A 25,000-nucleotide genomic window follows, 5' to 3' on the forward strand; every position below is an offset into this window, starting at 1 on the left:
TCCAACATCTGGTGGAAAGCCTTCCCAGAAGAGTGGAGGCTGTTATAGCAGCAATGTTCCTACATCTAGTAGAAAGCCTTCCCAGAAGAGTGGAGACTGTTATAGCAGCAAAGGGGGGACCAGCTCCATATTAATGACTATTAATGAAGTAGCCAGAGCCTTCCTCCTGGGAGAAGCAGCCAGAGTCTTCCTCCTGGGAGAAGCAGCCAGAGTCTTCCTCCTGGGAGAAGCAGCCAGAGTCTTCCTCCTGGGAGAAGCAGCCAGAGTCTTCCTCCTGGGAGAAGCAGCCAGAGTCTTCCTCCTGGGAGAATGAAGCAGCCAGAGTCTTCCTCCTGGGGAGAAGCAGCCAGAGTCTTCCTCCTGGGAGAAGCAGCCAGAGTCTTCCTCCTGGGAGAAGCAGCCAGAGTCTTCCTCCTGGGAGAAGCAGCCAGAGTCTTCCTCCTAGGAGAAGCAGCCAGAGTCTTCCTCCTGGGAGAAGCAGCCAGAGTCTTCCTCCTGGGAGAAGCAGCCAGTCTTCCTCCTGTGAGAAGCAGCCAGAGTCTTCCTCCTGGGAGAAGCAGCCAGAGTCTTCCTCCTGGGAGAAGCAGCCAGAGTCTTCCTCCTGGGAGAAGCAGCCAGAGTCTTCCTCCTGGGAGAACGAAGCAGCCAGAGTCTTCCTCCTGGGAGAAGCAGCCAGAGTCTTCCTCCTGGGAGAATGAAGCAGCCAGAGTCTTCCTCCTGGGGAGAAGCAGCCAGAGTCTTCCTCCTGGGAGAAGCAGCCAGAGTCTTCCTCCTGGGAGAAGCAGCCAGAGTCTTCCTCCTGGGAGAAGCAGCCAGAGTCTTCCTCCTGGGAGAAGCAGCCAGAGTCTTCCTCCTGGGAGAAGCAGCCAGAGTCTTCCTCCTGGGAGAAGCAGCCAGAGTCTTCCTCCTGGGAGAAGCAGCCAGAGTCTTCCTCCTGTGAGAAGCAGCCAGAGTCTTCCTCCTGGGAGAAGCAGCCAGAGTCTTCCTCCTGGGAGAAGCAGCCAGAGTCTTCCTCCTGGGAGAACGAAGCAGCCAGAGTCTTCCTCCTGGGAGAACGAAGCAGCCAGAGTCTTCCTCCTGGGAAAAGCAGCCAGAGTCTTCCTCCTGGGAGAAGCAGCCACAGTCTTCCTCCTGGGAGAACGAAGCAGCCAGAGTCTTCCTCCTGGGAGAAGCAGCCACAGTCTTCCTCCTGGGAGAAGCAGCCAGAGTCTTCCTCCTGGGAGAAGCAGCCAGAGTCTTCCTCCTGGGAGAAGTAGCCAGAGTCTTCCTCCTGGGAGAAGCAGCCAGAGTCTTCCTCCTGGGAGAAGCAGCCAGAGTCTTCCTCCTGGGAGAAGCAGCCAGAGTCTTCCTCCTGGGAGAAGCAGCCAGAGTCTTCCTCCTGGGAGAAGCAGCCAGAGTCTTCCTCCTGGGAGAAGCAGCCAGAGTCTTCCTCCTGGGAGAAGCAGCCAGAGTCTTCCTCCTGGGAGAAGTAGCCAGAGTCTTCCTCCTGGGGAGAAGCAGCCAGAGTCTTCCTCCTGGGAGAAGTAGCCAGAGTCTTCCTCCTGGGGAGAAGCAGCCAGAGTCTTCCTCCTGGGAGAAGCAGCCAGAGTCTTCCTCCTGGGAGAAGCAGCCAGAGTCTTCCTCCTGGGAGAAGCAGCCAGAGTCTTCCTCCTGGGAGAAGCAGCCAGAGTCTTCCTCCTGGGAGAAGCAGCCAGAGTCTTCCTCCTGGGAGAAGCAGCCAGAGTCTTCCTCCTGGGAGAAGCAGCCAGAGTCTTCCTCCTGGGAGAAGCAGCCAGAGTCTTCCTCCTGGGAGAGGCAGCCAGAGTCTTTAGACCAGAGCCCTATTCCCTATATAGTACACTACTTTAGACCAGAGCCCCATTCCCTATATAGTGCACTACTTTAGACCAGAGCCCTATTCCCTATATAGTGCACTACTTTAGACCAGGGCCCTATTCCCTATATAGTGCACTACTTTAGACCAGAGCCCTATTCCCTATATAGTGGTACTACTATAGACCAGGGCCCTATTCCCTATATAGTGGTACTACTATAGACCAGGGCCCTATTCCCTATATAGTGGTACACTGTTACCTGTTTGTTAATGAGATTCTCTCTGCTGGAGTCTACCACGATAGCTGGGGAGGTCAGAGGGCAGGGAGGAGAGTGGACGATTCTGTAATTCTAAAAAAACAGGAGCGTAGATTAGAGTGGGGGTCGCGGCATATTCCATGCATACCAACAGGATCATAGATAATGGGAGTGTTTCTGAAAAAACAGGAATCTCTTTCAACACTAAATGAACAAAAAGCTATTGTGCTGAATGTCTCTCATCGCATCTCTTATCCTCGCCACTCTTCCTCTCCTCTCGTCCTCTCCTCTTTCTGTCCGGCGGACTCCACTTGTGAACAGAGCACTACAGAGCACTCGTGGCTGGAGAGGTTGTTTTATCACTGCTTTTAAGCTCTCTCCAACAACTAAAGCAAAAGCCTGTTCTAACTCTCTGTACGTGTGTGGACTGTGATACAATGTAAATGCTTCATTACGGGGAAAAGGCCATCCTCTTAGACACGTGGATTAATGCGGGAGTCTGCTCTGTCTCATCAACTTCTGTCCAAATATTGGAGACACAAATAGCCTGTAAGACAAACATCTGACCTTCTCCTGTCTTTTTACTGGCAGAAAAAAAGGAACATAGTTTTGTTTTTAGCGGAAGGAGAGAGAGTGAGATGTATAGAAAGACCTTCCACATGCACCATATGCTAATCTCCCTGTCTCCTCAGAGCTAATATAACACAGCTGATTGTCCTCTCTCCTCAGAGCTAATATAATACAGCTGATTGTCCTCTCTCCTCAGACAGAGCTAATATAATACAGCTGATTGACTTATTAACTTAAACAGAGGTAATATGCAGGTCTTATAAGAGACAGGATTGATACATTGAATTAGTGGCTCCACCATGTGGCAGCCTGCTGTAAAAACAACTCCACGTGAGAAAGGGTGACTGAATAGAACACAACACAGAAGAAAGCATCAAATTGCAGAGTTAGTTTTTAATGAAATGTCAATATAACTCCTTGCAGATAAAGCTGTTTTTCTATGTACATGAAATCACTGATAGTCTACAGTAAGTCAACCCAGACAAAGCTAGAGTTAACAAGAGACAATATAAAAAGTGGTTAAGGCAAGGTAACTGGAATAGGGGCCATTTGACCAGGGCCCATGGGGAATAGGGGCCATTTGACCAGGGCCCACGGGGAATAGGGGCCATTTGACCAGGGCCCATGGGGAATAGGGGCCATTTGACCAGGACCCACGGGGAATAGGGGCCATTTGACCAGGGCCCACAGGGAATAGGGGCCATTTGACCAGGGCCCATGGGGAATAGGGGCCATTTGACCAGGGCCCATGGGGAATAGGGGCCATTTGACCAGGACCCATGGGGAATAGGGGCCATTTGACCAGGACCCACGGTGAATAGGGGCCATTTGACCACTATCCACAGAGAATAGGGGCCATTTGACCAGGACCCATGGGGAATAGAGGCCATTTGACCACTACCCACAGGGAATAGGGGCCATTTGACCAGGACCCACGGAGAATAGGGGCCATTTGACCAGGGCCCACAGGGAATAGGGGCCATTTGACGAGGGCCCATGGGGAATAGGGGCCATTTGACCAGGACCCACGGGGAATAGGGGCCATTTGACCAGGGCCCACGGGGAATAGGGGCCATTTGACCACTATCCACGGAGAATAGGGGCCATTTGACCAGGGCCCATGGGGAATAGAGGCCATTTGACCACTACCCACGGAGAATAGGGGCCATTTGACCACTGCCCATGGGGAATAGGGGCCATTTGACCAGGACCCATGGGGAATAGGGGCCATTTGACCACTGCCCACAGGGAATAGGGGCCATTTGACCACTGCCCATGGGGAATAGGGGCCATTTGACCACTGCCCATGGGGAATAGGGGCCATTTGACCACTACCCACAGGGAATAGGGGCCATTTGACCAGGACCCATGGGGAATAGGGGCCATTTGACCACTACCCACAGGGAATAGGGGCCATTTGACCAGGACCCATGGGGAATAGGGGCCATTTGACCACTGCCCATGGAGAATAGGGGCCATTTGACCACTGCCCATGGGGAATAGGGGCCATTTGACCACTGCCCACGGGGAATAGGGGCCATTTGACCAGGACCCATGGGGAATAGGGGCCATTTGACCACTACCCATGGGAATAGGGGCCATTTGACCACTACCCATGGAGAATAGGGGCCATTTGACCAGGACCCATGGGGAATAGGGCCATTTGACCAGGGCCCATGGGGAATAGGGGCCATTTGACCAGGACCCACGGAGAATAGGGGCCATTTGACCAGGACCCACGGAGAATAGGGGCCATTTGACCCATGGGGAATAGGGGCCATTTGACCACTGCCCATGGGGAATAGGGGCCATTTGACCATTGCCCATGGGGAATAGGGGCCATTTGACCACTGCCCATGGGGAATAGGGGCCATTTGACCACTACCCATGGGGAATAGGGGCCATTTGACCAGGACCCATGGGGAATAGGGGCCATTTGACCACTACCCATGGGGAATAGGGGCCATTTGACCAGGACCCATGGGGAATAGGGGCCATTTGACCACTACCCATGGGGAATAGGGGCCATTTGACCACTACCCACGGAGAATAGGGGCCATTTGACCACTACCCACGGAGAATAGGGGCCATTTGACCACTACCCATGGGGAATAGGGGTCATTTGACCACTACCCACAGGGAATAGGGGCCATTTGACCACTACCCATGGGGAATAGGGGCCATTTGACCAGGACCCATGGGGAATAGGGACCATTTGACCACTACCCATGGGGAATAGGGGCCATTTGACCACTACCCATGGGGAATAAGGGCCATTTGACCACTACCCATGGGGAATAGGGGCCATTTGACCACTACCCATGGGGAATAGGGGCCATTTGACCACTACCCACAGGGAATAGGGGCCATTTGACCACTGCCCATGGGGAATAGGGGCCATTTGACCACTGCCCACGGGGAATAGGGGCCATTTGACCACTGCCCACGGGGAATAGGGGCCATTTGACCACTGCCCATGGGGAATAGGGGCCATTTGACCTCTACCCACGGAGAATAGGGGCCATTTGACCAGGACCCATGGGGAATAGGGGCCATTTGACCACTGCCCATGGGGAATAGGGGCCATTTGACCACTACCCATGGGGAATAGGGGCCATTTGACCAGGACCCATGGGGAATAGGGGCCATTTGACCACTGCCCATGGGAATAGGGGCCATTTGACCACTACCCATGGGGAATAGGGGCCATTTGACCAGGACCCATGGGGAATAGGGGCCATTTGACCACTGCCCATGGGGAATAGGGGCCATTTGACCACTACCCACGGAGAATAGGGGCCATTTGACCAGGACCCATGGGGAATAGGGGCCATTTGACCACTGCCCATGGGGAATAGGGGCCATTTGACCACTACCCATGGGGAATAGGGGCCATTTGACCAGGACCCATGGGGAATAGGGGCCATTTGACCACTGCCCACGGGGAATAGGGGCCATTTGACCACTGCCCACAGGGAATAGGGGCCATTTGACCAGGACCCATGGGGAATAGGGGCCATTTGACCACTGCCCATGGGGAATAGGGGCCATTTGACCACTACCCACGGAGAATAGGGGCCATTTGACCAGGACCCATGGGGAATAGGGGCCATTTGACCACTGCCCATGGGGAATAGGGGCCATTTGACCACTACCCATGGGGAATAGGGGCCATTTGACCAGGACCCATGGGGAATAGGGGCCATTTGACCACTGCCCATGGGAATAGGGGCCATTTGACCACTACCCATGGGGAATAGGGGCCATTTGACCAGGACCCATGGGGAATAGGGGCCATTTGACCACTACCCATGGGGAATAGGGGCCATTTGACCACTACCCACGGAGAATAGGGGCCATTTGACCAGGACCCATGGGGAATAGGGGCCATTTGACCACTGCCCATGGGGAATAGGGGCCATTTGACCACTACCCACAGGGAATAGGGGGCCATTGATCAATGCCCACAGGGAATAGGGGCCATTTGACCACTGCCCATGGGGAATAGGGGCCATTTGACCACTGCCCATGGGGAATAGGGGCCATTTGACCACTACCCATGGGGAATAGGGGCCATTTGACCAGGACCCATGGGGAATAGGGGCCATTTGACCACTGCCCATGGGAATAGGGGCCATTTGACCACTACCCATGGGGAATAGGGGCCATTTGACCAGGACCCATGGGGAATAGGGGCCATTTGACCACTACCCATGGGGAATAGGGGCCATTTGACCACTACCCACGGAGAATAGGGGCCATTTGACCAGGACCCATGGGGGAATAGGGGCCATTTGACCACTGCCCATGGGGAATAGGGGCCATTTGACCACTGCCCATGGGGAATAGGGGCCATTTGACCACTAATCACGGTATTACAGTACTAGAGTATTACAGTACTACAGTACTGGAGTATTACAGTATTACAGTACTACAGTATTACAGTATCACAGTACTAGAGAACTACAGTACTAGAGTATTAGAGCTTCCCATGTCTGGAATACACTGCCATCAGACACACATAACTGCACCACATATCACACTTTCACAAAATGCTTGAAGACATGGCTAAAGGTCAATCAGATTTGTGAACATGGTCCCTAGCTGTGTGTTGCCGCTTTCCATGTTGTCTGTAGCTTGTGAGGTGTGGAAACACTTTGTTGCTTTTATGAATTTTGTCTTGCTGCTTTTTGTTCTATGTTGCTCTGTCTGTATGCTACGTCTTGCTTGTCCTATGTTGCTATGTCTATGGTGCTATTGTCTATATTGTAATTGTTTTTAATAACCTGCCCAGGGACTGCGGTTGAAAATTAGCCGGCTGGCTAAAACCGGCACTTTTACTGAAACGTTGATTAATGTGCACTGTCCCTGTAAAAATAAAATAAACTAAACTAAAAACTAAACTAGAGTCCTAGAGTATTACAGTACTACAGTACTAGAGTATTACAGTATTACAGTACTAGAGTACTACAGTACTAGAGTATTAGAGTCCTAGAGTATTAGAGTCCTAGAGTATTACAGTACTACAGTACTGGAGTATTACAGTATTGCAGTACTAGAGTATTGCAGTATTATAGTACTACAGAATCACAGTATTACAGTACTAGAGTATTACAGTACTACAGTACTGGAGTATTACAGTATTACAGTACTACAGTATTACAGTATCACAGTACTAGAGTACTACAGTACTAGAGTATTAGAGTCCTAGAGTATTACAGTACTACAGTACTAGAGTATTACAGTATTACAGTACTAGAGTATTACAGTACTACAGTACTAGAGTATTACAGTATTACAGTACTAGAGTATTACAGTACCACAGTACTATAGTATAACAGTATTTTAGTATTAGAGTACTAGAGTATTACAGTACCACAGTACTAGAGTATTACAGTACCACAGTACTAGAGTATTACAGTACTACAGTACTAGAGTATTACAGTGCTACACTACTACAATACTACTATGTTCTAGACTAGAGAGACCAAAAATATAAATAACAATCCACATAATGAATAGGAAGAAAACATTTACATAATAAATAGAAATAAAGATTAACATAATGAATATATATAAAATGTATATAATGAATAGGAATACATATTAACATAATTAATAGGAATATCAGACAGTAAAAAAACTGATAAAAGACATAGAATGACATATTACAGAAATCACATGACCCATTGGGACCTATTACATGAGTTACAGAAATCACATGACCCATTGGGACCAATTACATGAGTTACAGAAATCACATGACCCATTGGGACCTGTAACATGAGTTACAGAAATCACATGACCCATTGGGACCTGTAACATGAGTTACAGAAATCACATGACCCATTGGGACCTGTAACATGAGTTACAGAAATCACATGACCCATTGGGACCTGTAACATGAGTTACAGAAATCACATGACCCATTGGGACCTGTAACATGAGTTACAGAAATCACATGACCCATTGGGACATGTACCATGAGTTACAGAAATCACATGACCCATTGGGACATGTACCATGAGTTACAGAAATCACATGACCCATTGGGACATGTACCATGAGTTACAGAAATCACATGACCCATTGGGACCTGTAACATGAGTTACAGAAATCACATGACCCATTGGGACATGTACCATGAGTTACAGAAATCACATGACCCATTGGGACATGTACCATGAGTTACAGAAATCACATGACCCATTGGGACCTCAGAGATCACGACAGGCATTAGCTAACAGACACACGCAACTGTAAATAAATAATGAGACGTTTGGCCTTCAGGTCCCAGATGAAAGAAAGTGCATCTCTGTGTCCACGTTGGGGGCCTGGCACTCTGTCCGCCCCCCTTCCCTCCCTGCCTCCCCCACCCCCACCCTCCCCCTGCCCCCCCCTCTCCCTTGGCCCTGCGGGCTGAAGACAGAGGGGAAGGCATTTTTAAAGGCCTTTCTGAAGTTGTTGCCCATGAAAGCGTAGACCAGAGGGTTGACAGAAGAGTTGGAGTAGGACATGCAGTGGGCCCAGATCTTCACCTGGCAAACAAAACAACACTTTATTTACACGTTACAAAACAAAACCAGCACTTTATTTATATTTCACCTTTATTTAACCAGGTAGGCTAGTTGAGAACACCTTTATTTAACCAGGTAGGCCAGTTGAGAACACCTTTATTTAACCAGGTAGACTAGTTGAGAACACATTTATTTAACCAGGTAGACTAGTTGAGAACACCTTTATTTAACCAGGTAGGCCAGTTGAGAACACCTTTATTTAACCAGGTAGACTAGTTGAGAACACCTTTATTTAACCAGGTAGACTAGTTGAGAACACCTTTATTTAACCAGGTAGACTAGTTGAGAACACCTTTATTTAACCAGGTAGACTAGTTGAGAACACCTTTATTTAACCAGGTAGACTAGTTGAGAACACCTTTATTTAACCAGGTAGACTAGTTGAGAACACCTTTATTTAACCAGGTAGACTAGTTGAGAACACCTTTATTTAACCAGGTAGGCCAGTTGAGAACACCTTTATTTAACCAGGTAGACTAGTTGAGAACACCTTTATTTAACCAGGTAGACTAGTTGAGAACACCTTTATTTAACCAGGTAGACTAGTTGAGAACACCTTTATTTAACCAGGTAGACTAGTTGAACAACACCTTTATTTAACCAGGTAGGCTAGTTGAGAACACCTTTATTTAACCAGGTAGACTAGTTGAGAACACCTTTATTTAACCAGGTAGACTAGTTGAGAACACCTTTATTTAACCAGGTAGACTAGTTGAGAACACCTTTATTTAACCAGGTAGACTAGTTGAGAACACCTTTATTTAACCAGGTAGGCTAGTTGAGAACACCTTTATTTAACCAGGTAGACTAGTTGAGAACACCTTTATTTAACCAGGTAGACTAGTTGAGAACACCTTTATTTACCCAGGTAGGCTAGTTGAGAACACCTTTATTTAACCAGGTAGACTAGTTGAGAACACGTTTATTTAACCAGGTAGGCTAGTTGAGAACACCTTTATTTAACCAGGTAGACTAGTTGAGAACACCTTTATTTAACCAGGTAGGCTAGTTGAGAACACCTTTATTTAACCAGGTAGGCCAGTTGAGAACACCTTTATTTAACCAGGTAGACTAGTTGAGAACACCTTTATTTAACCAGGTAGACTAGTTGAGAACACCTTTATTTAACCAGGTAGACTAGTTGAGAACACCTTTATTTAACCAGGTAGACTAGTTGAGAACACCTTTATTTAACCAGGTAGACTAGTTGAGAACACCTTTATTTAACCAGGTAGGCTAGTTGAGAACACCTTTATTTAACCAGGTAGACTAGTTGAGAACACCTTTATTTAACCAGGTAGGCTAGTTGAGAACACCTTTATTTAACCAGGTAGGCTAGTTGAGAACACCTTTATTTAACCAGGTAGGCTAGTTGAGATCACCTTTATTCAACCAGGTAGGCTAGTTGAGAACACCTTTATTTAACCAGGTAGGCTAGTTGAGAACACCTTTATTTAACCAGGTAGGCCAGTTGAGAACACCTTTATTTAACCAGGTAGACTAGTTGAGAACACCTTTATTTAACCAGGTAGACTAGTTGAGAACACCTTTATTTAACCAGGTAGACTAGTTGAGAACACCTTTATTTAACCAGGTAGACTAGTTGAGAACACCTTTATTTAACCAGGTAGGCTAGTTGAGAACACCTTTATTTAACCAGGTAGACTAGTTGAGAACACCTTTATTTAACCAGGTAGGCTAGTTGAGAACACATTTATTTAACCAGGTAGGCTAGTTGAGAACACCTTTATTTAACCAGGTAGGCTAGTTGAGAACACCTTTATTTAACCAGGTAGACTAGTTGAGAACACCTTTATTTAACCAGGTAGACTAGTTGAGAACACCTTTATTTAACCAGGTAGACTAGTTGAGAACACCTTTATTTAACCAGGTAGGCTAGTTGAGAACACCTTTATTTAACCAGGTAGGCTAGTTGAGAACACCTTTATTTAACCAGGTAGACTAGTTGAGAACACCTTTATTTAACCAGGTAGGCTAGTTGAGAACACCTTTATTTAACCAGGTAGGCTAGTTGAGAACACCTTTATTTAACCAGGTAGACTAGTTGAGAACACCTTTATTTAACCAGGTAGGCTAGTTGAGAACACCTTTATTTAACCAGGTAGGCCAGTTGAGAACACCTTTATTTAACCAGGTAGGCTAGTTGAGAACACCTTTATTTAACCAGGTAGGCTAGTTGAGAACACCTTTATTTAACCAGGGAGGCTAGTTGAGAACACCTTTATTTAACCAGGTAGGCTAGTTGAGAACACCTTTATTTAACCAGGGAGGCTAGTTGAGAACACCTTTATTTAACCAGGTAGGCCAGTTGAGAACACCTTTATTTAACCAGGTAGACTAGTTGAGAACACTTTTATTTAACCAGGTAGACTAGTTGAGAACACCTTTATTTAACCAGGTAGGCTAGTTGAGAACACCTTTATTTAACCAGGTAGGCCAGTTGAGAACACCTTTATTTAACCAGGGAGGCTAGTTGAGAACACCTTTATTTAACCAGGTAGGCCAGTTGAGAACACCTTTATTTAACCAGGTAGGCTAGTTGAGAACACCTTTATTTAACCAGGTAGGCTAGTTGAGAACACCTTTATTTAACCAGGGAGGCTAGTTGAGAACACCTTTATTTAACCAGGTAGGCTAGTTGAGAACACCTTTATTTAACCAGGGAGGCTAGTTGAGAACACCTTTATTTAACCAGGTAGGCCAGTTGAGAACACCTTTATTTAACCAGGTAGACTAGTTGAGAACACTTTTATTTAACCAGGTAGACTAGTTGAGAACACCTTTATTTAACCAGGTAGGCTAGTTGAGAACACCTTTATTTAACCAGGTAGGCCAGTTGAGAACACCTTTATTTAACCAGGTAGACTAGTTGAGAACACCTTTATTTAACCAGGTAGACTAGTTGAGAACACCTTTATTTAACCAGGTAGGCTAGTTGAGAACACCTTTATTTAACCAGGTAGGCTAGTTGAGAACACCTTTATTTAACCAGGTAGGCTAGTTGAGAACACCTTTATTTAACCAGGTAGGCTAGTTGAGAACACCTTTATTTAACCAGGTAGGCTAGTTGAGAACACCTTTATTTAACCAGGAGGCTAGTTGAGAACACCTTTATTTAACCAGGTAGGCTAGTTGAGAACACCTTTATTTAACCAGGTAGGCTAGTTGAGAACACCTTTATTTAACCAGGTAGGCCAGTTGAGAACACCTTTATTTAACCAGGTAGACTAGTTGAGAACACCTTTATTTAACCAGGTAGACTAGTTGAGAACACCTTTATTTAACCAGGTAGGCTAGTTGAGAACACCTTTATTTAACCAGGTAGGCCAGTTGAGAACACCTTTATTTAACCAGGTAGACTAGTTGAGAACACCTTTATTTAACCAGGTAGACTAGTTGAGAACACCTTTATTTAACCAGGTAGACTAGTTGAGAACACCTTTATTTAACCAGGTAGACTAGTTGAGAACACCTTTATTTAACCAGGTAGACTAGTTGAGAACACCTTTATTTAACCAGGTAGACTAGTTGAGAACACCTTTATTTAACCAGGTAGGCCAGTTGAGAACACCTTTATTTAACCAGGTAGGCTAGTTGAGAACACCTTTATTTAACCAGGTAGACTAGTTGAGAACACCTTTATTTAACCAGGTAGGCTAGTTGAGAACACCTTTATTTAACCAGGTAGGCTAGTTGAGAACACCTTTATTTAACCAGGTAGGCTAGTTGAGAACACCTTTATTTAACCAGGTAGGCTAGTTGAGAACTAGTTCTCATTTACAACTGAGACCTGGCCACGATAAAGCAAAGCAGTGCGACAGAAACAACAACAGAGTTACACATGGAGTAAACAAACACACAGTCAATAACACAGGAAAGTCTATATACAGTGTGTTCAATTGGAGATGAGGGAGGTAAGGCAATAAATAGTAGCAAAGTGATTACAATTTAGCAATTAAACACTGGAGTTATAGATGTGCAGGTGATGATGTGTAAGTAGAGATACCGGGGTGCAAAGGAGCAAAAAACAAATAACAGTATGGAGATGAGGTAGTTGGGTGTTCTATTTACAGATGGGCTATGTACAGGTGCAATGATCGGTAAGCTGCTCTGACAGCTGATGCTTAAAGCTAGTGAGGGAGATATAAGACCAGCTTCAGTGATTTTTGCAGTTTGTTCCAGTCATTGCCAGTAGAGAACTGGGAGGAGAGGCGGCCAAAGGAGGACTTGGCTTTGGGGGAGACCAGTGAAATATACCTGCTGGAGCGCGTGCTACGGGTGGGTGCTGCTATGGTGACCAGTGAGCTGGGATAAGGTGGGGCAAAGACTTATAGATGACCTGGAGCCAGTGGGTTTATCGACGAGAATGAAGCGAGGGCCAACCAACGAGAGAGTACAGGTCACAGTGGTGGGTAGTATATGGGGCTTTGTTTACAAAACGGATGGCACTGTGATAGAATACATCCAATTTGTTGAGTAGGGTATTGGAGGCTATTTTGTAAATGACATCGCCGAAGTCGAGGATCAGTAGGATGGTCAGTTTTACGAGGGTATGTTTGGCAGTGTGGGTGAAGGATGCTTTGTTGCGAAATAGGAAGCCAATTCTAGATTTAACTTTGGATTGGATATGTTTGATGTGAGTGTGGAAGGAAAGTTTATAGTCTATAGAGACACCTAGGTATTTGTAGTTGTCCACATATTATTTTTTACCCCTTTTTTCTCCCCAATTTCGTGGTATCCAATTGTTAGTAGTTACTGTCTTGTCTCAACGATGCAACTCCCGTATGGACTCAGGAGAGACGAAGGTCGAGAGCCATGTGTCCTCCGAAACACAACCCAACCAAGTCCTCTGTTCAGTGCTCCACCATTTCTGTTAAGCGCTCCACCATCTCTGTTCAGTCCTCCACCATCTCTGTTCAGTCCTCCACCATCTCTGTTCAGTGCTCCACCATCTCTGTTCAGTGCTCCACCATCTCTGTTCAGCCCTCCACCATCTCTGTTCAGTACTCCACCATCTCTGTTCAGTGCTCCACCATCTCTGTTCAGTGCTCCACCATCTCTGTTCAGTGCTCCACCATCTCTGTTCAGTGCTCCACCATCTCTGTTCAGTGCACCACCATCTCTGTTCAGTGCTCCACCATCTCTGTTCAGTCCTCCACCATCTCTGTTCAGTCCTCCACCATCTCTGTTCAGTACTCCACCATCTCTGTTCAGTGCTCCACCATCTCTGTTCAGTGCTCCACCATCTCTGTTCAGCCCTCCACCATCTCTGTTCAGTACTCCACCATCTCTGTTCAGTGCTCCACCATCTCTGTTCAGTGCTCCACCATCTCTGTTCAGTGCTCCACCATCTCTGTTCAGCCCTCCACCATCTCTGTTCAGCCCTCCACCATCTCTGTTCAGTGCTCCACCATCTCTGTTCAGTGCTCCACCATCTCTGTTCAGCCCTCCACCATCTCTGTTCAGTGCTCCACCATCTCTGTTCAGTGCTCCACCATCTCTGTTCAGTGCTCCACCATCTCTGTTCAGTGCTCCACCATCTCTGTTCAGTGCTCCACCATCTCTGTTCAGCCCTCCACCATCTCTGTTCAGTGCACCACCATCTCTGTTCAGTGCTCCACCATCTCTGTTCAGTGCTCCACCATCTCTGTTCAGCCCTCCACCATCTCTGTTCAGTGCACCACCATCTCTGTTCAGTGCTCCACCATCTCTGTTCAGTGCTCCACCATCTCTGTTCAGTGCTCCACCATCTCTGTTCAGTGCTCCACCATCTCTGTTCAGTGCTCCACCATCTCTGTTCAGCCCTCCACCATCTCTGTTCAGTGCTCCACCATCTCTGTTCAGAGCTCCACCATCTCTGTTCAGCGCTCCACCATCTCTGTTCAGTGCCTGCCAGGGTTGGGGTCAATTCCATTGAAATTCCAATATATTCAGAAAGTAAACCAAATTCAAATTCTAACGCCACATTTTCTGTCATTGAAACGCATTGTAATTTCAGTTCACTTCCTGAATTGAAGAGACATTAAATGGAGTTAACCTCAAGCCTGCTATTTGTCCACTGTGATGACGGGTGGCTTGTTACCATAGAATAGCTATAGAACTCAATTTAATGAATAGGCAGCAGGATAACTCTAGTGGGAACTAGTCAGGTTGACTAAAGGAGAAGGGACTAATACAAGGCTGGGGTAGATCGCATTTGGAATATGGCGGAATATTGGAATAGGACGGATGGACGGACGGACGGAAGGACAGACAGACAGACAGAGTTACCTTGTAGAGTGCGTAGGGCAGACAGACAGAGTTAACATGTAGAGTGCGTAGGGTAGACAGACAGACAGACTTACCTTGTAGAGTGTGTAGGGCAGACAGACAGAGTTACCTTGTAGAGTGTGTAGGGCAGACAGACAGAGTTACCTTGTAGAGTGTGTAGGGCAGACAGAGTTACCTTGTAGAGTGTGTAGGGCAGACAGAGTTACCTTGTAGAGTGTGTAGGGCAGACAGAGTTACCTTGTAGAGTGTGTAGGGCAGACAGAGTTACCTTGTAGAGTGTGTAGGGCAGACAGAGTTACCTTGTAGAGAGTGTAGGGCAGACAGAGTTACCTTGTAGAGTGTGTAGGGCAGACAGAGTTACCTTGTAGAGAGTGTAGGGCAGACAGAGTTACCTTGTAGAGTGTGTAGGGCAGACAGAGTTACCTTGTAGAGTGTGTAGGGCAGACAGAGTTACCTTGTAGAGTGTGTAGGGCAGACAGAGTTACCTTGTAGAGTGTGTAGGGCAGACAGAGTTACCTTGTAGAGAGTGTAGGGCAGACAGAGTTACCTTGTAGAGAGTGTAGGGCAGACAGAGTTACCTTGTAGAGTGTGTAGGGCAGACAGAGTTACCTTGTAGAGTGTGTAGGGCAGACAGAGTTACCTTGTAGAGTGTGTAGGGCAGACAGAGTTACCTTGTAGAGAGTGTAGGGCAGACAGAGTTACCTTGTAGAGTGTGTAGGGCAGACAGAGTTACCTTGTAGAGTGTGTAGGGCAGACAGAGTTACCTTGTAGAGTGCGTAGGAGCGCAGGTGTGGTCCGAAGGCCTGGAGCAGGATGCAGATCTGGATGGGCCCCCAGCACACAGTGAACAGAGCCACCATCACCACCACCATCCTAGAGACACGAGCCCTGACTGTTGCACCACGTCTCGCTTGGGCTATTACCTACAGGGGGTAGGGGTTAAGTTTAGGGGGTCGGGATAGGGGTGGGGTTAGGGGTTAAGGTTAGAGGATGGGGTTAGGGTAAGGTTAGGGATGGGGTTAGGGTAGGTTAGAGGATGGGGTTAGGATAGGTTAGAGGATGGGGTTAGGGTAGGGTTAGAGGATGGGGTTAGGGGAGGGTTAGAGGATGGGGTTAGGGGAGGTTAGGGATGGGGTTAGGATAGGTTAGAGGATGGGGTTAGGGTAGGGTTAGAGGATGGGGTTAGGATAGGTTAGAGGATGGGGTTAGGGTAGGGTTAGAGGATGGGGTTAGGGGAGGGTTAGAGGATGGGGTTAGGGAAGGTTAGGGGAGGTTAGGGATGGGGTTAGGGAGGTTAGGGATGGGGTTAGGATAGGTTAGAGGATGGGGTTAGGGTAGGGTTAGAGGATGGGGTTAGGGGAGGGTTAGAGGATGGGGTTAGGGGAGGGTTAGAGGATGGGGTTAGGGGAGGGTTAGAGGATGGGGTTAGGGTAAGGTTAGAGGATGGGGTTAGGGGAGGGTTAGAGGATGGGGTTAGGGGAAGGTTAGAGGATGGGGTTAGGGTAGGGTTAGAGGATGGGGTTAGGGAGGGTTAGAGGATGGGGTTAGGGTAGGTTAGAGGATGGTTTAGGGAGGGTTAGAGGATGGGGTTATGGTAAGGTTAGAGGATGGGGTTAGGGGAAGGTTAGAGGATGGGGTTAGGGGACGGTTAGAGGATGGGGTTAGGGTAAGGTTAGAGGATGGGGTTAGGGAGGGTTAGAGGATGGGGTTAGGGTTAGAGGATGGGGTTAGTGGAGGGTTAGAGGATGGGGTTAGGGAGGGTTAGAGGATGGGGTTAGGGTAAGGTTAGAGGATGGGGTTAGAGGATGGAGGGGAAGGTTAGAGGATGGGGTTAGGGAGGGTTAGAGGATGGGGTTAGGGTAGGGTTAGAGGATGGGGTTAGAGGATGGGGTTAGGGTAAGGTTAGAGGATGGGGTTAGGGTAAGGTTAGAAGATGGGGTTAGGGTAAGGTTAGAGGATGGGGTTAGAGGATGGGGTTAGGGTAAGGTTAGAGGATGGGGTTAGGGAGGGTTAGAGGATGGGGTTAGGGTAAGGTTAGAGGATGGGGTTAGGGTAAGGTTAGGGATGGGGTTAGGGTAAGGTTAGAGGATGGGGTTAGAGGATGGGGTTAGGGTAAGGTTAGAGGATGGTGTTAGAGGATGGGGTTAGGGTAAGGTTAGAGGATGGGGTTAGAGGATGGGGTTAGAGGATGGGGTTAGGGTAAGGTTAGAGGATGGGGTTAGGGTAAGGTTAGAGGATGGGGTTAGAGGATGGGGTTAGAGGATGGGGTTAGAGGATGGGGTTAGGGTAAGGTTAGAGGATGGGGTTAGGGTAAGGTTAGAGGATGGGGTTAGAGGATGGGGTTAGGGTAGGGTTAGAGGATGGGGTTAGAGGATGGGGTTAGGGTAGGGTTAGAGGATGGGGTTAGGGTAAGGTTAGAGGATGGGGTTAGGGTAAGGTTAGAGGATGGGGTTAGGGATGGGGTTAGAGGATGGGGTTAGAGGATGGGGTTAGGGTAAGGTTAGAGGATGGGGTTAGGGTAAGGTTAGAGGATGGGGTTAGGGTAGGGTTAGGGATGGGGATGGGGTTAGGGTAAGGTTAGAGGATGGGGTTAGGGAGGGTTAGAGGATGGGGTTAGGGGAGGGTTAGAGGATGGGGTTAGGGTAGGGTTAGAGGATGGGGTTAGGGAGGGTTAGAGGATGGGGTTAGGGAAGGTTAGAGGATGGGGTTAGGGTAGGGATAGAGGATGGGGTTAGGGTAGGGTTAGAGGATGGGGTTAGGGAGGGTTAGAGGATGGGGTTAGGGAGGGTTAGAGGATGGGGTTAGGGAGGGTTAGAGGATGGGGTTAGGGTTAGAGGATGGGGTTAGAGGATGGGGTTAGGGGAGGGTTAGAGGATGGGGTTAGGGTAAGGTTAGAGGATGGGGTTAGGGGAGGGTTAGAGGATGGGGTTACGGTAGGGTTAGAGGATGGGGTTAGGGTTAGAGGATGGGGTTAGAGGATGGGGTTAGGGAGGGTTAGAGGATGGGGTTAGGGGAGGGTTAGAGGATGGGGTTAGGGGAGGGTTAGAGGATGGGGTTAGGGTAAGGTTAGAGGATGGGGTTAGGGTAAGGTTAGAGGATGGGGTTAGGGTAAGGTTAGAGAATGGGGTTAGGGGAGGGTTAGAGGATGGGGTTAGGGTAGGGTTAGAGGATGGGGTTAGGGTAGGGTTAGAGGATGGGGTTAGGGGAAGGTTAGAGGATGGGGTTAGGGTAAGGTTAGAGGATGGTTTAGGGTAAGGGTTAGGGTTAGGGTTAGAGGATGGGGTTAGGGGAGGGTTAGAGGATGGGGTTAGGGTAAGGGTAGAGGATGGGGTTAGGGGAGGGTTAGAGGATTGGGTTAGGATAAGGGTTAGGGTTAGGGTTAGGGTTAGAGGATGGGGTTAGGGTAAGGATAGAGGACGGGGTTAGGGGAGGGTTAGAGGATGGGGTTAGGGTAAGGTTAGAGGATGGTTTAGGGGAGGGTTAGAGGATGGGGTTAGGGTAAGGTTAGAGGATGGGGTTAGGGGAGGGTTAGAGGATGTGGTTAGGGTAAGGTTAGGGGAGGTTAGAGGATGGGCTTAGGGTAAGGTTAGGGGTTAAGGTTAGGGTAAGGTTAGAGGATGGGGTTAGGGGATGGGGTTAGGGTAGGGTTAGAGGATGGGGTTAGGGGAGGGTTAGAGGATGGGGTTAGGGGATGGTTAGGGAGGTTAGAGGATGGGCTTAGGGTAAGGTTAGGGGAGGGTTAGAGGATGGAGTTAGAGGATGGGGTTAGGGTAAGGTTAGGGTAGGGTTTGAGGATGGGGTTAGGGTAGGGTTAGGGGATGGGGTTAGGGTAGGGTTAGGGGATGGGGTTAGGGGAGGGTTAGAGGATGGGCTTAGGGTAAGGATATAGGACCGGGTTAGGGGAGGGTTAGAGGATGGGGTTAGGGTAAGGATAGAGGATGGGGTTAGGGAGGGTTAGAGGATTGGGTTAGGATAAGGATAGAGGACAGGGTTAGGGGAGGGTTAGAGGATTGGGTTAGGATAAGGGTTAGGGTTAGGGTTAGAGGATTGGGTTAGGATAAGGATAGAGGACGGGGTTAGGGGAGGGTTAGAGGATGGGGTTAGGGTAAGGGGTAGACAGGTTGTGTTGTCTAACTACCTGGTAGTTGCTGTCGGTGGGCTGTACCGAGGGCTGTCCCATGCGTTTGATCATGAAGGCGTAACAGAAGCAGATGGTGACGAGAGGTAACAGGTAGACAGCCAGGAAGCTGTAAAGGATAAACGCTCTCTGGAGGCGGGCTGAAGGAAACACTTCGCTGCAGTAGGTCTGGGGACCGAACCAACAGCCTTCCTCTAAACGCTGATACAGAGCTATAGGCACTGACAGCAGGAGAGAACCTGAGGGAAGGATGGAGAGATATGGAGACAGAGTGATGGAGAGGGAGAGAAGGAGAGATGAGAGATGGAGAGGTGGAGAGATAGAGATGGAGATGGAGATGGAGGATATGGAGACAGAGTGATGGAGAGGAGAGAAGGAGAGATGAGAGATGGAGAGGTGGAGAAGGAGAGATGAGAGATGGAGATGGAGAGAGAGAGATGGAGGGTGGAGAGATGAGAGATGGAGAGGTGGAGAAGGAGAGATGGAGGGTGGAGAAGGTTAGATGAGAGATGGAGAGGTGGAGAAGGAGAGATGGAGAGGTGGAGAAGGAGAGATGAGAGATGGAGATGGAGAGAGATGAGAGATGGAGGGTGGAGACGGAGAGATGTTGTCTAGATGGACCTGGAGTTGATGAGAGATGGAGAGGTGGAGAAGGAGAGATGAGAGATGGAGAGGTGGAGAGATAGAGATGGAGAGATGAGATGGAGAGATATGGAGACAGAGTGATGGAGAGGAGAGAAGGAGCTGAGAGATGGTGGTAGGATGGAGAGATCTCTGGAGACGGGATGGAGAGGAAGAAGGAGAGATGAGAGATGGAGAGGTGGAGAAGGAGAGATGAGAGATGGAGAGGTTCCTCTATAGAGATGGATAGATGAGAGATGGAGGCATGGAGACAGAGTGATGGAGAGGGAGAGAAGGAGAGATGAGAGATGGAGAGATATGGAGACAGAGTGATGGAGAGGGAGAGAAGGAGAGATGAGAGATGGAGATGGAGATGGAGAGGGAGAGAAGGAGAGATGAGAGATGGAGAGATATGGAGACAGATGGAGAGGGAGAGAAGGAGAGATGGAGAGATGGAGAGATATGGAGACAGAGTGATGGAGAGGGAGAGAAGGAGAGATGAGAGATGGAGAGGTGGAGAGATAGAGATGGCGAGAGAGAGAGGAGAGAGAGAGAGATGGAGATGGAGAGATGGAGAGATATGGAGACAGAGTGATGGAGAGGGAGAGAAGGAGAGATGAGAGATGGAGAGGTGGAGAGATAGAGATGGCGAGAGAGAGATGGAGAGAGAGAGAGATGGAGAGCAGGATAGATAGAGATAGAGATGGAGATGGAGAGAGAGAGAGATGGAGATGGAGATATACAAAGCTGTGAACGATCTGAGAGACAAGGCAAGAAGGACCTTCTGTGCCATCAAAAGGAACATAAAATTCAACATACCAATTAGGATCTGGCTAAAAATACTTGAATCAGTTCCGCTCACCAACCAAGACTTCACAAAATGGGACAAACACCAAATTGAAACTCTGCATGCAGAATTCTGCAAAAATATCCTCCGTGTACAACGTAAAACACCAAATAATGCATGAAGAGCAGAATTAGGCCGATACCCACTAATGATCAAAATCCAGAAAAGAGCCGTTAAATTCTACAACCACCTAAAAGGAAGCGATTCTGAAACCTTCCATAACAAAGCCATCACCTACAGAGAGATGAACCTGGAGAAGAGTCCCCTAAGCAAGCTGGTCCTGGGGCTCTGTTCACAAACACAAACACACCCTACAGAGTCCCAGGACAGCAACACAATTAGACCCAACCAAATCATGAGAAAACAAAAAGATAATTACTTGACACATTGGAAAGAATTAACAAAACAACTGAGTAAACTGGAATGATATTGGGCCCTAAACAGAGAGTACACAGCGGCAGAATACCTGACCACTGTGACTGACCCAAACGTAAGGAAAGCTTTGACTATGTACAGACTCAGTGAGCATAGCCTTGCTATTAAGAAAGGCTGTGGTAGGCTATGTGCTCACTGCCCACAAAATGAGGTGGAAACTGAGCTGCACTTCCTAACCTCCTGCCCAATGTATGACCATATTAGAGAGACATATTTCCCTCAGATTACACAGATCCACAAAGAATTAGAAAACAAACCCAATATTTAATAAACTCCCATATCTACTGGGTAAAATTCCACAGTGTGACATCACAGCAGCAAGATTTGTGACCTGTTGCCACAAGAAAAGGGCAACCAGTGAAGAACAAACACCATTGTAAATACAAACCATATTTATGCTTATTTATTTTATCTTGTGTCCTTTACCATTTGTACATTGTTAAAACACTGTATATATATAATATGACCTTTGTAATGTCTTTATTGTTTTTAAATGTCTGTATGTGTGATGTTTACTGTTAATTTTTATTGTTTATTTCACTTTTGTATATTATCTACCTCACTTGCTTTGGCAATGTTAACACATGTTTCCCGTGCCAATAAAGCCCTTGAATTGAATTGAGATACAGATGGAGATGGAGATGGAGAGAAAAATAGATGTAGAGATAGATAGAGAGATAGAGATGGAGATATAGATTGATAAAGATAGAGATATGTAGAGATGGAGAGCAGGACAAATATAGAAGGAGAGAGGGAGAGACAAGAGAGACAGAGAGACAAGAGAGACAGAGAGATGGAGAGACAAGAGAGACAGAGAGATGGAGAGACAAGAGAGACAGAGAGATGGAGAGATAGATAGAGATAGAGATGGAGATATAGATTGATAAAGATAGAGATATGTAGAGATAGATAGAAGATAGAGATGGAGATATAGATTGATAAAGATAGAGATATGTAGAGATGGAGAGCAGGACAAATATAGAAGGAGAGGGAGAGACAAGAGAGACAGAGAGACAAGAGAGACAGAGATGGAGAGACAAGAGAGACAGAGAGACAAGAGAGACAGAGAGAGGGAGAGACAAGAGAGACAGAGAGACAAGAGAGACAGAGAGATGGAGAGACAAGAGAGACAGAGAGACAAGAGAGACAGAGAGGGAGAGACAAGAGAGACAGAGAGACAAGAGAGACAGAGAGATGGAGAGACAAGAGAGACAGAGAGATGGAGAGACAAGAGACACAGAGATGGAGAGACAAGAGAGACAGAGAGATGGAGAGACAAGAGAGACAAGAGAGACAGAGAGATGGAGAGACAAGAGAGACAGAGAGATGGAGAGACAAGAGAGACAAGAGAGACAGAGATGGAGAGACAAAGAGAGACAGAGAGATGGAGAGACAAGAGAGACAAGAGAGACAGAGATGGAGAGACAAGAGAGACAGAGAGATGGAGAGACAAGAGAGACAAGAGAGAAAGAGAGATGGAGAGACAAGAGAGACAGAGAGATGGAGAGACAAGAGAGACAGAGAGATGGAGAGACAAGAGAGACAGAGAGACAAGAGAGACAGAGAGATGGAGAGACAAGAGAGACAGAGAGATGGAGAGACAAGAGAGACAGAGAGATGGAGAGACAAGAGAGACAGAGAGATGGAGAGACAAGAGAGACAGAGAGATGGAGAGACAAGAGAGACAGAGAGATGGAGAGACAAGAGAGACAGAGAGACAAGAGAGACAGAGAGATGGAGAGATAGAGAGAGTATGTATCTCACAGATATGGAAATATAACAGAATAGATGTGACAGTGTGTGGTGTGTGGTGTGTGTGGTGTGTGGTGTGTGTGGTGTGGTGTGTGTGTGTGGTGTGTGGTGTGGTGTGGTGTGTGGTGTGTGTGTGTGGTGTGTGGTGTGGTGTGGTGTGTGTGGTGTGTGTGTGTGTGTGGTGTGTGTGGTGTGGTGTGTGGTGTGTGTGGAGTGGTGTGTGGTGTGTATGTGGTGTGTGGTGTGTGTGGTGTGGTGTGGTGTGTGTGTGGTGTGTGGTGTGTGGTGTGTGGTGTGGTGTGTGTGGTGTGGTGTGTGGTGTGTGTGGTGTGGTGTGTGGTGTGTATTTGGTGTGTGTGTGGTGTGTGTGGTGAGTGGTGTGTGTGGTGTGCGGTGTGTATGGTGTGTGGTGTGTGTGTGGTGTGTGTGTGGTAAGTGCTGAGTGCTGTGTGGTGTGTGCGGTATGTGGTGTGTATGGTGTGTGTGGTGTGTGTGTGTGTGGTGTGGTGTGTGTGGTGTGGTGTGTGGTGTGTGGTGTGTGGTGTGTGGTGTGTGTGTGTGTGTGTGTGTGGTGAGTGGTGTGTGTGGTGTGTGTATGGTGTGCGGTGTGTGTGTGGTGTGTGTGTGGTGAGTGGTGTGTGTGGTGTGTGTATGGTGTGCGGTTTGTGTGTGGTGTGTGGTTTGTGGTGTGTGTGGTGAGTGGTGTGTGGCGCGTGGTGTGTGTGGTGAGTGGTGTGTGGTGCGTGTGGTGTGGTGTGTGTGGCGTGTGTGCGATGTGTGTGTGGTGTGGTGTGTGTGGTGTGTGTGGTGTGGTGTGGTGTGTGTGGTGTGTTGTGTGTGTGTGTGGGTTGTGTGGTAGTGTTGTGTGGTGTGTGTGGTGTGTGTGTGTGGTGTGTGTGTGTGGTTTGTGTGGTTTGTGTGTGTGGTTTGTGTGGTGTGTGTGTGTGGTGTGTGTGGTGTGTGTGGTGTGGTGTGTGTGGTTTGTGTGGTGTGTGTTTGTGGTGTGTGTGTGTGTGGTGTGTGGTGTGGTGTGTGAGGTGTGTGTGCGTGGTTTGTGTGGTGTGTGTGTGTGGTGTGTGTGTGTGGTTTGTGTGGTGTGTGTGTGTGGTGTGTGTGCGTGGTGTGTGTGTGTGTGTGTGTGGCGTGTGTGTGTGGTGTGTGTGTGTGGTGTGTGTGTGTGTGTGTGTGGTGTGTGTGGTGTGTGTGTGGTGTGTGTGTGGTGTGTGTGTGGTGTGTGTGTGGTGTGTGTGGTGTGTGTGTGTGTGTGTGTGTGGTTTGTGTGGTGTGTGTGTGTGGTATGTGGTGTGTGTGTGGTGTGTGGTGTGTGTGGTGTGTGCTGTGTGGTGTGTGTGTGTGGTGTGTGTGGTGTGTGTGTGGTGTGTGTGTGTGTGGTGTGTGTGCTGTGTGGTGTGTGCTGTGTGGTGTGTGTGCTGTGTGGTGTGTGTGGTATGTGGTGTGTGTTGTGTGGTGTGTGTGTGGTGTGTGTGGTGTGTGTGTGTGTGTGGTGTGTGTGGTGTGTGGTGTGTGTGTGGTGTGTGGTGTGTGTGTGTGTGTGTGTGTGTGTGTGTGTGGTGTGTGGAGTGTGGGGTGTGTGGTGTGTGGTGTGTGTGGTGTGTGGTGTGTGGTGTGTGTGGTGTGTGGTGTGTGTGGTGTGTGTGCTGTGTGTGTGTGGTGTGTGTGGTGTGTGTGTGGTGGGCAGTGTGTGTGTGTGTGTGTGTGTGGTGTGTGTGGTGTGTGTGTGTGGTGTGTGTGGTGTGGTGTGTGTGGTGTGTGGTGTGTGTGGTGTGTGGTGTGTGGTGAGTGGTGTGTGTGGTGTGTGTATGGTGTGCGGTGTGTGTGTGTGTGTGTGTGTGTGGTGAGTGGTGTGTGTGGTGTGTGTATGCTGTGCGGTTTGTGTGTGGTGTGTGGTGTGTGTTTGTGGTGTGTGTGGTGAGTGGTGTGTGGCGCGTGGTGCGTGTGGTGTGTGTGGTGAGTGGTGTGTGGTGCGAGTGGTGTGTGGTGCGTGTGGTGTGTGGTGTGTGGTGCGTGTGGTGTGTGGTGCGTGTGGTGTGTGTGGTGAGTGGTGTGTGGTGCGTGTGGTGTGTGGTGCGTGTGGTGTGGTGTGTGTGGTGTGTGTGCGACGTGTGTGTGGTTTGTGTGGTGTGTGTTTGTGGTGTGTGTGGTGTGGTGTGGTGTGTGTGGTTTGTGTGGTATGTGTTT

At 48.2% G+C, this 25,000-nt stretch overlaps 1 protein-coding gene across 1 annotated transcript in view; it reads right to left on the minus strand.

Annotated features, from left to right (window-relative positions):
* Positions 1-8,331: 8,331 nt before the first annotated feature.
* Positions 8,332-25,000, minus strand: part of LOC127907393 (G-protein coupled receptor 54-like) — a 35,498-nt gene continuing 18,829 nt past the window's right edge. The window contains exons 4-6 of the mRNA XM_052462652.1: positions 19,147-19,385; positions 15,773-15,931; positions 8,332-8,678 (exon numbers count right to left, since the gene is read on the minus strand). Coding sequence (XP_052318612.1) covers positions 8,427-8,678; positions 15,773-15,931; positions 19,147-19,385 — 650 coding nt within the window. The 3' untranslated portion in view covers positions 8,332-8,426. The remainder of the gene's footprint in view (positions 8,679-15,772; positions 15,932-19,146; positions 19,386-25,000) is intronic.

The sequence above is a fragment of the Oncorhynchus keta genome, chromosome 14 (assembly GCF_023373465.1).
Source record: "Oncorhynchus keta strain PuntledgeMale-10-30-2019 chromosome 14, Oket_V2, whole genome shotgun sequence".
Classification (NCBI taxonomy): domain Eukaryota; kingdom Metazoa; phylum Chordata; class Actinopteri; order Salmoniformes; family Salmonidae; genus Oncorhynchus; species Oncorhynchus keta.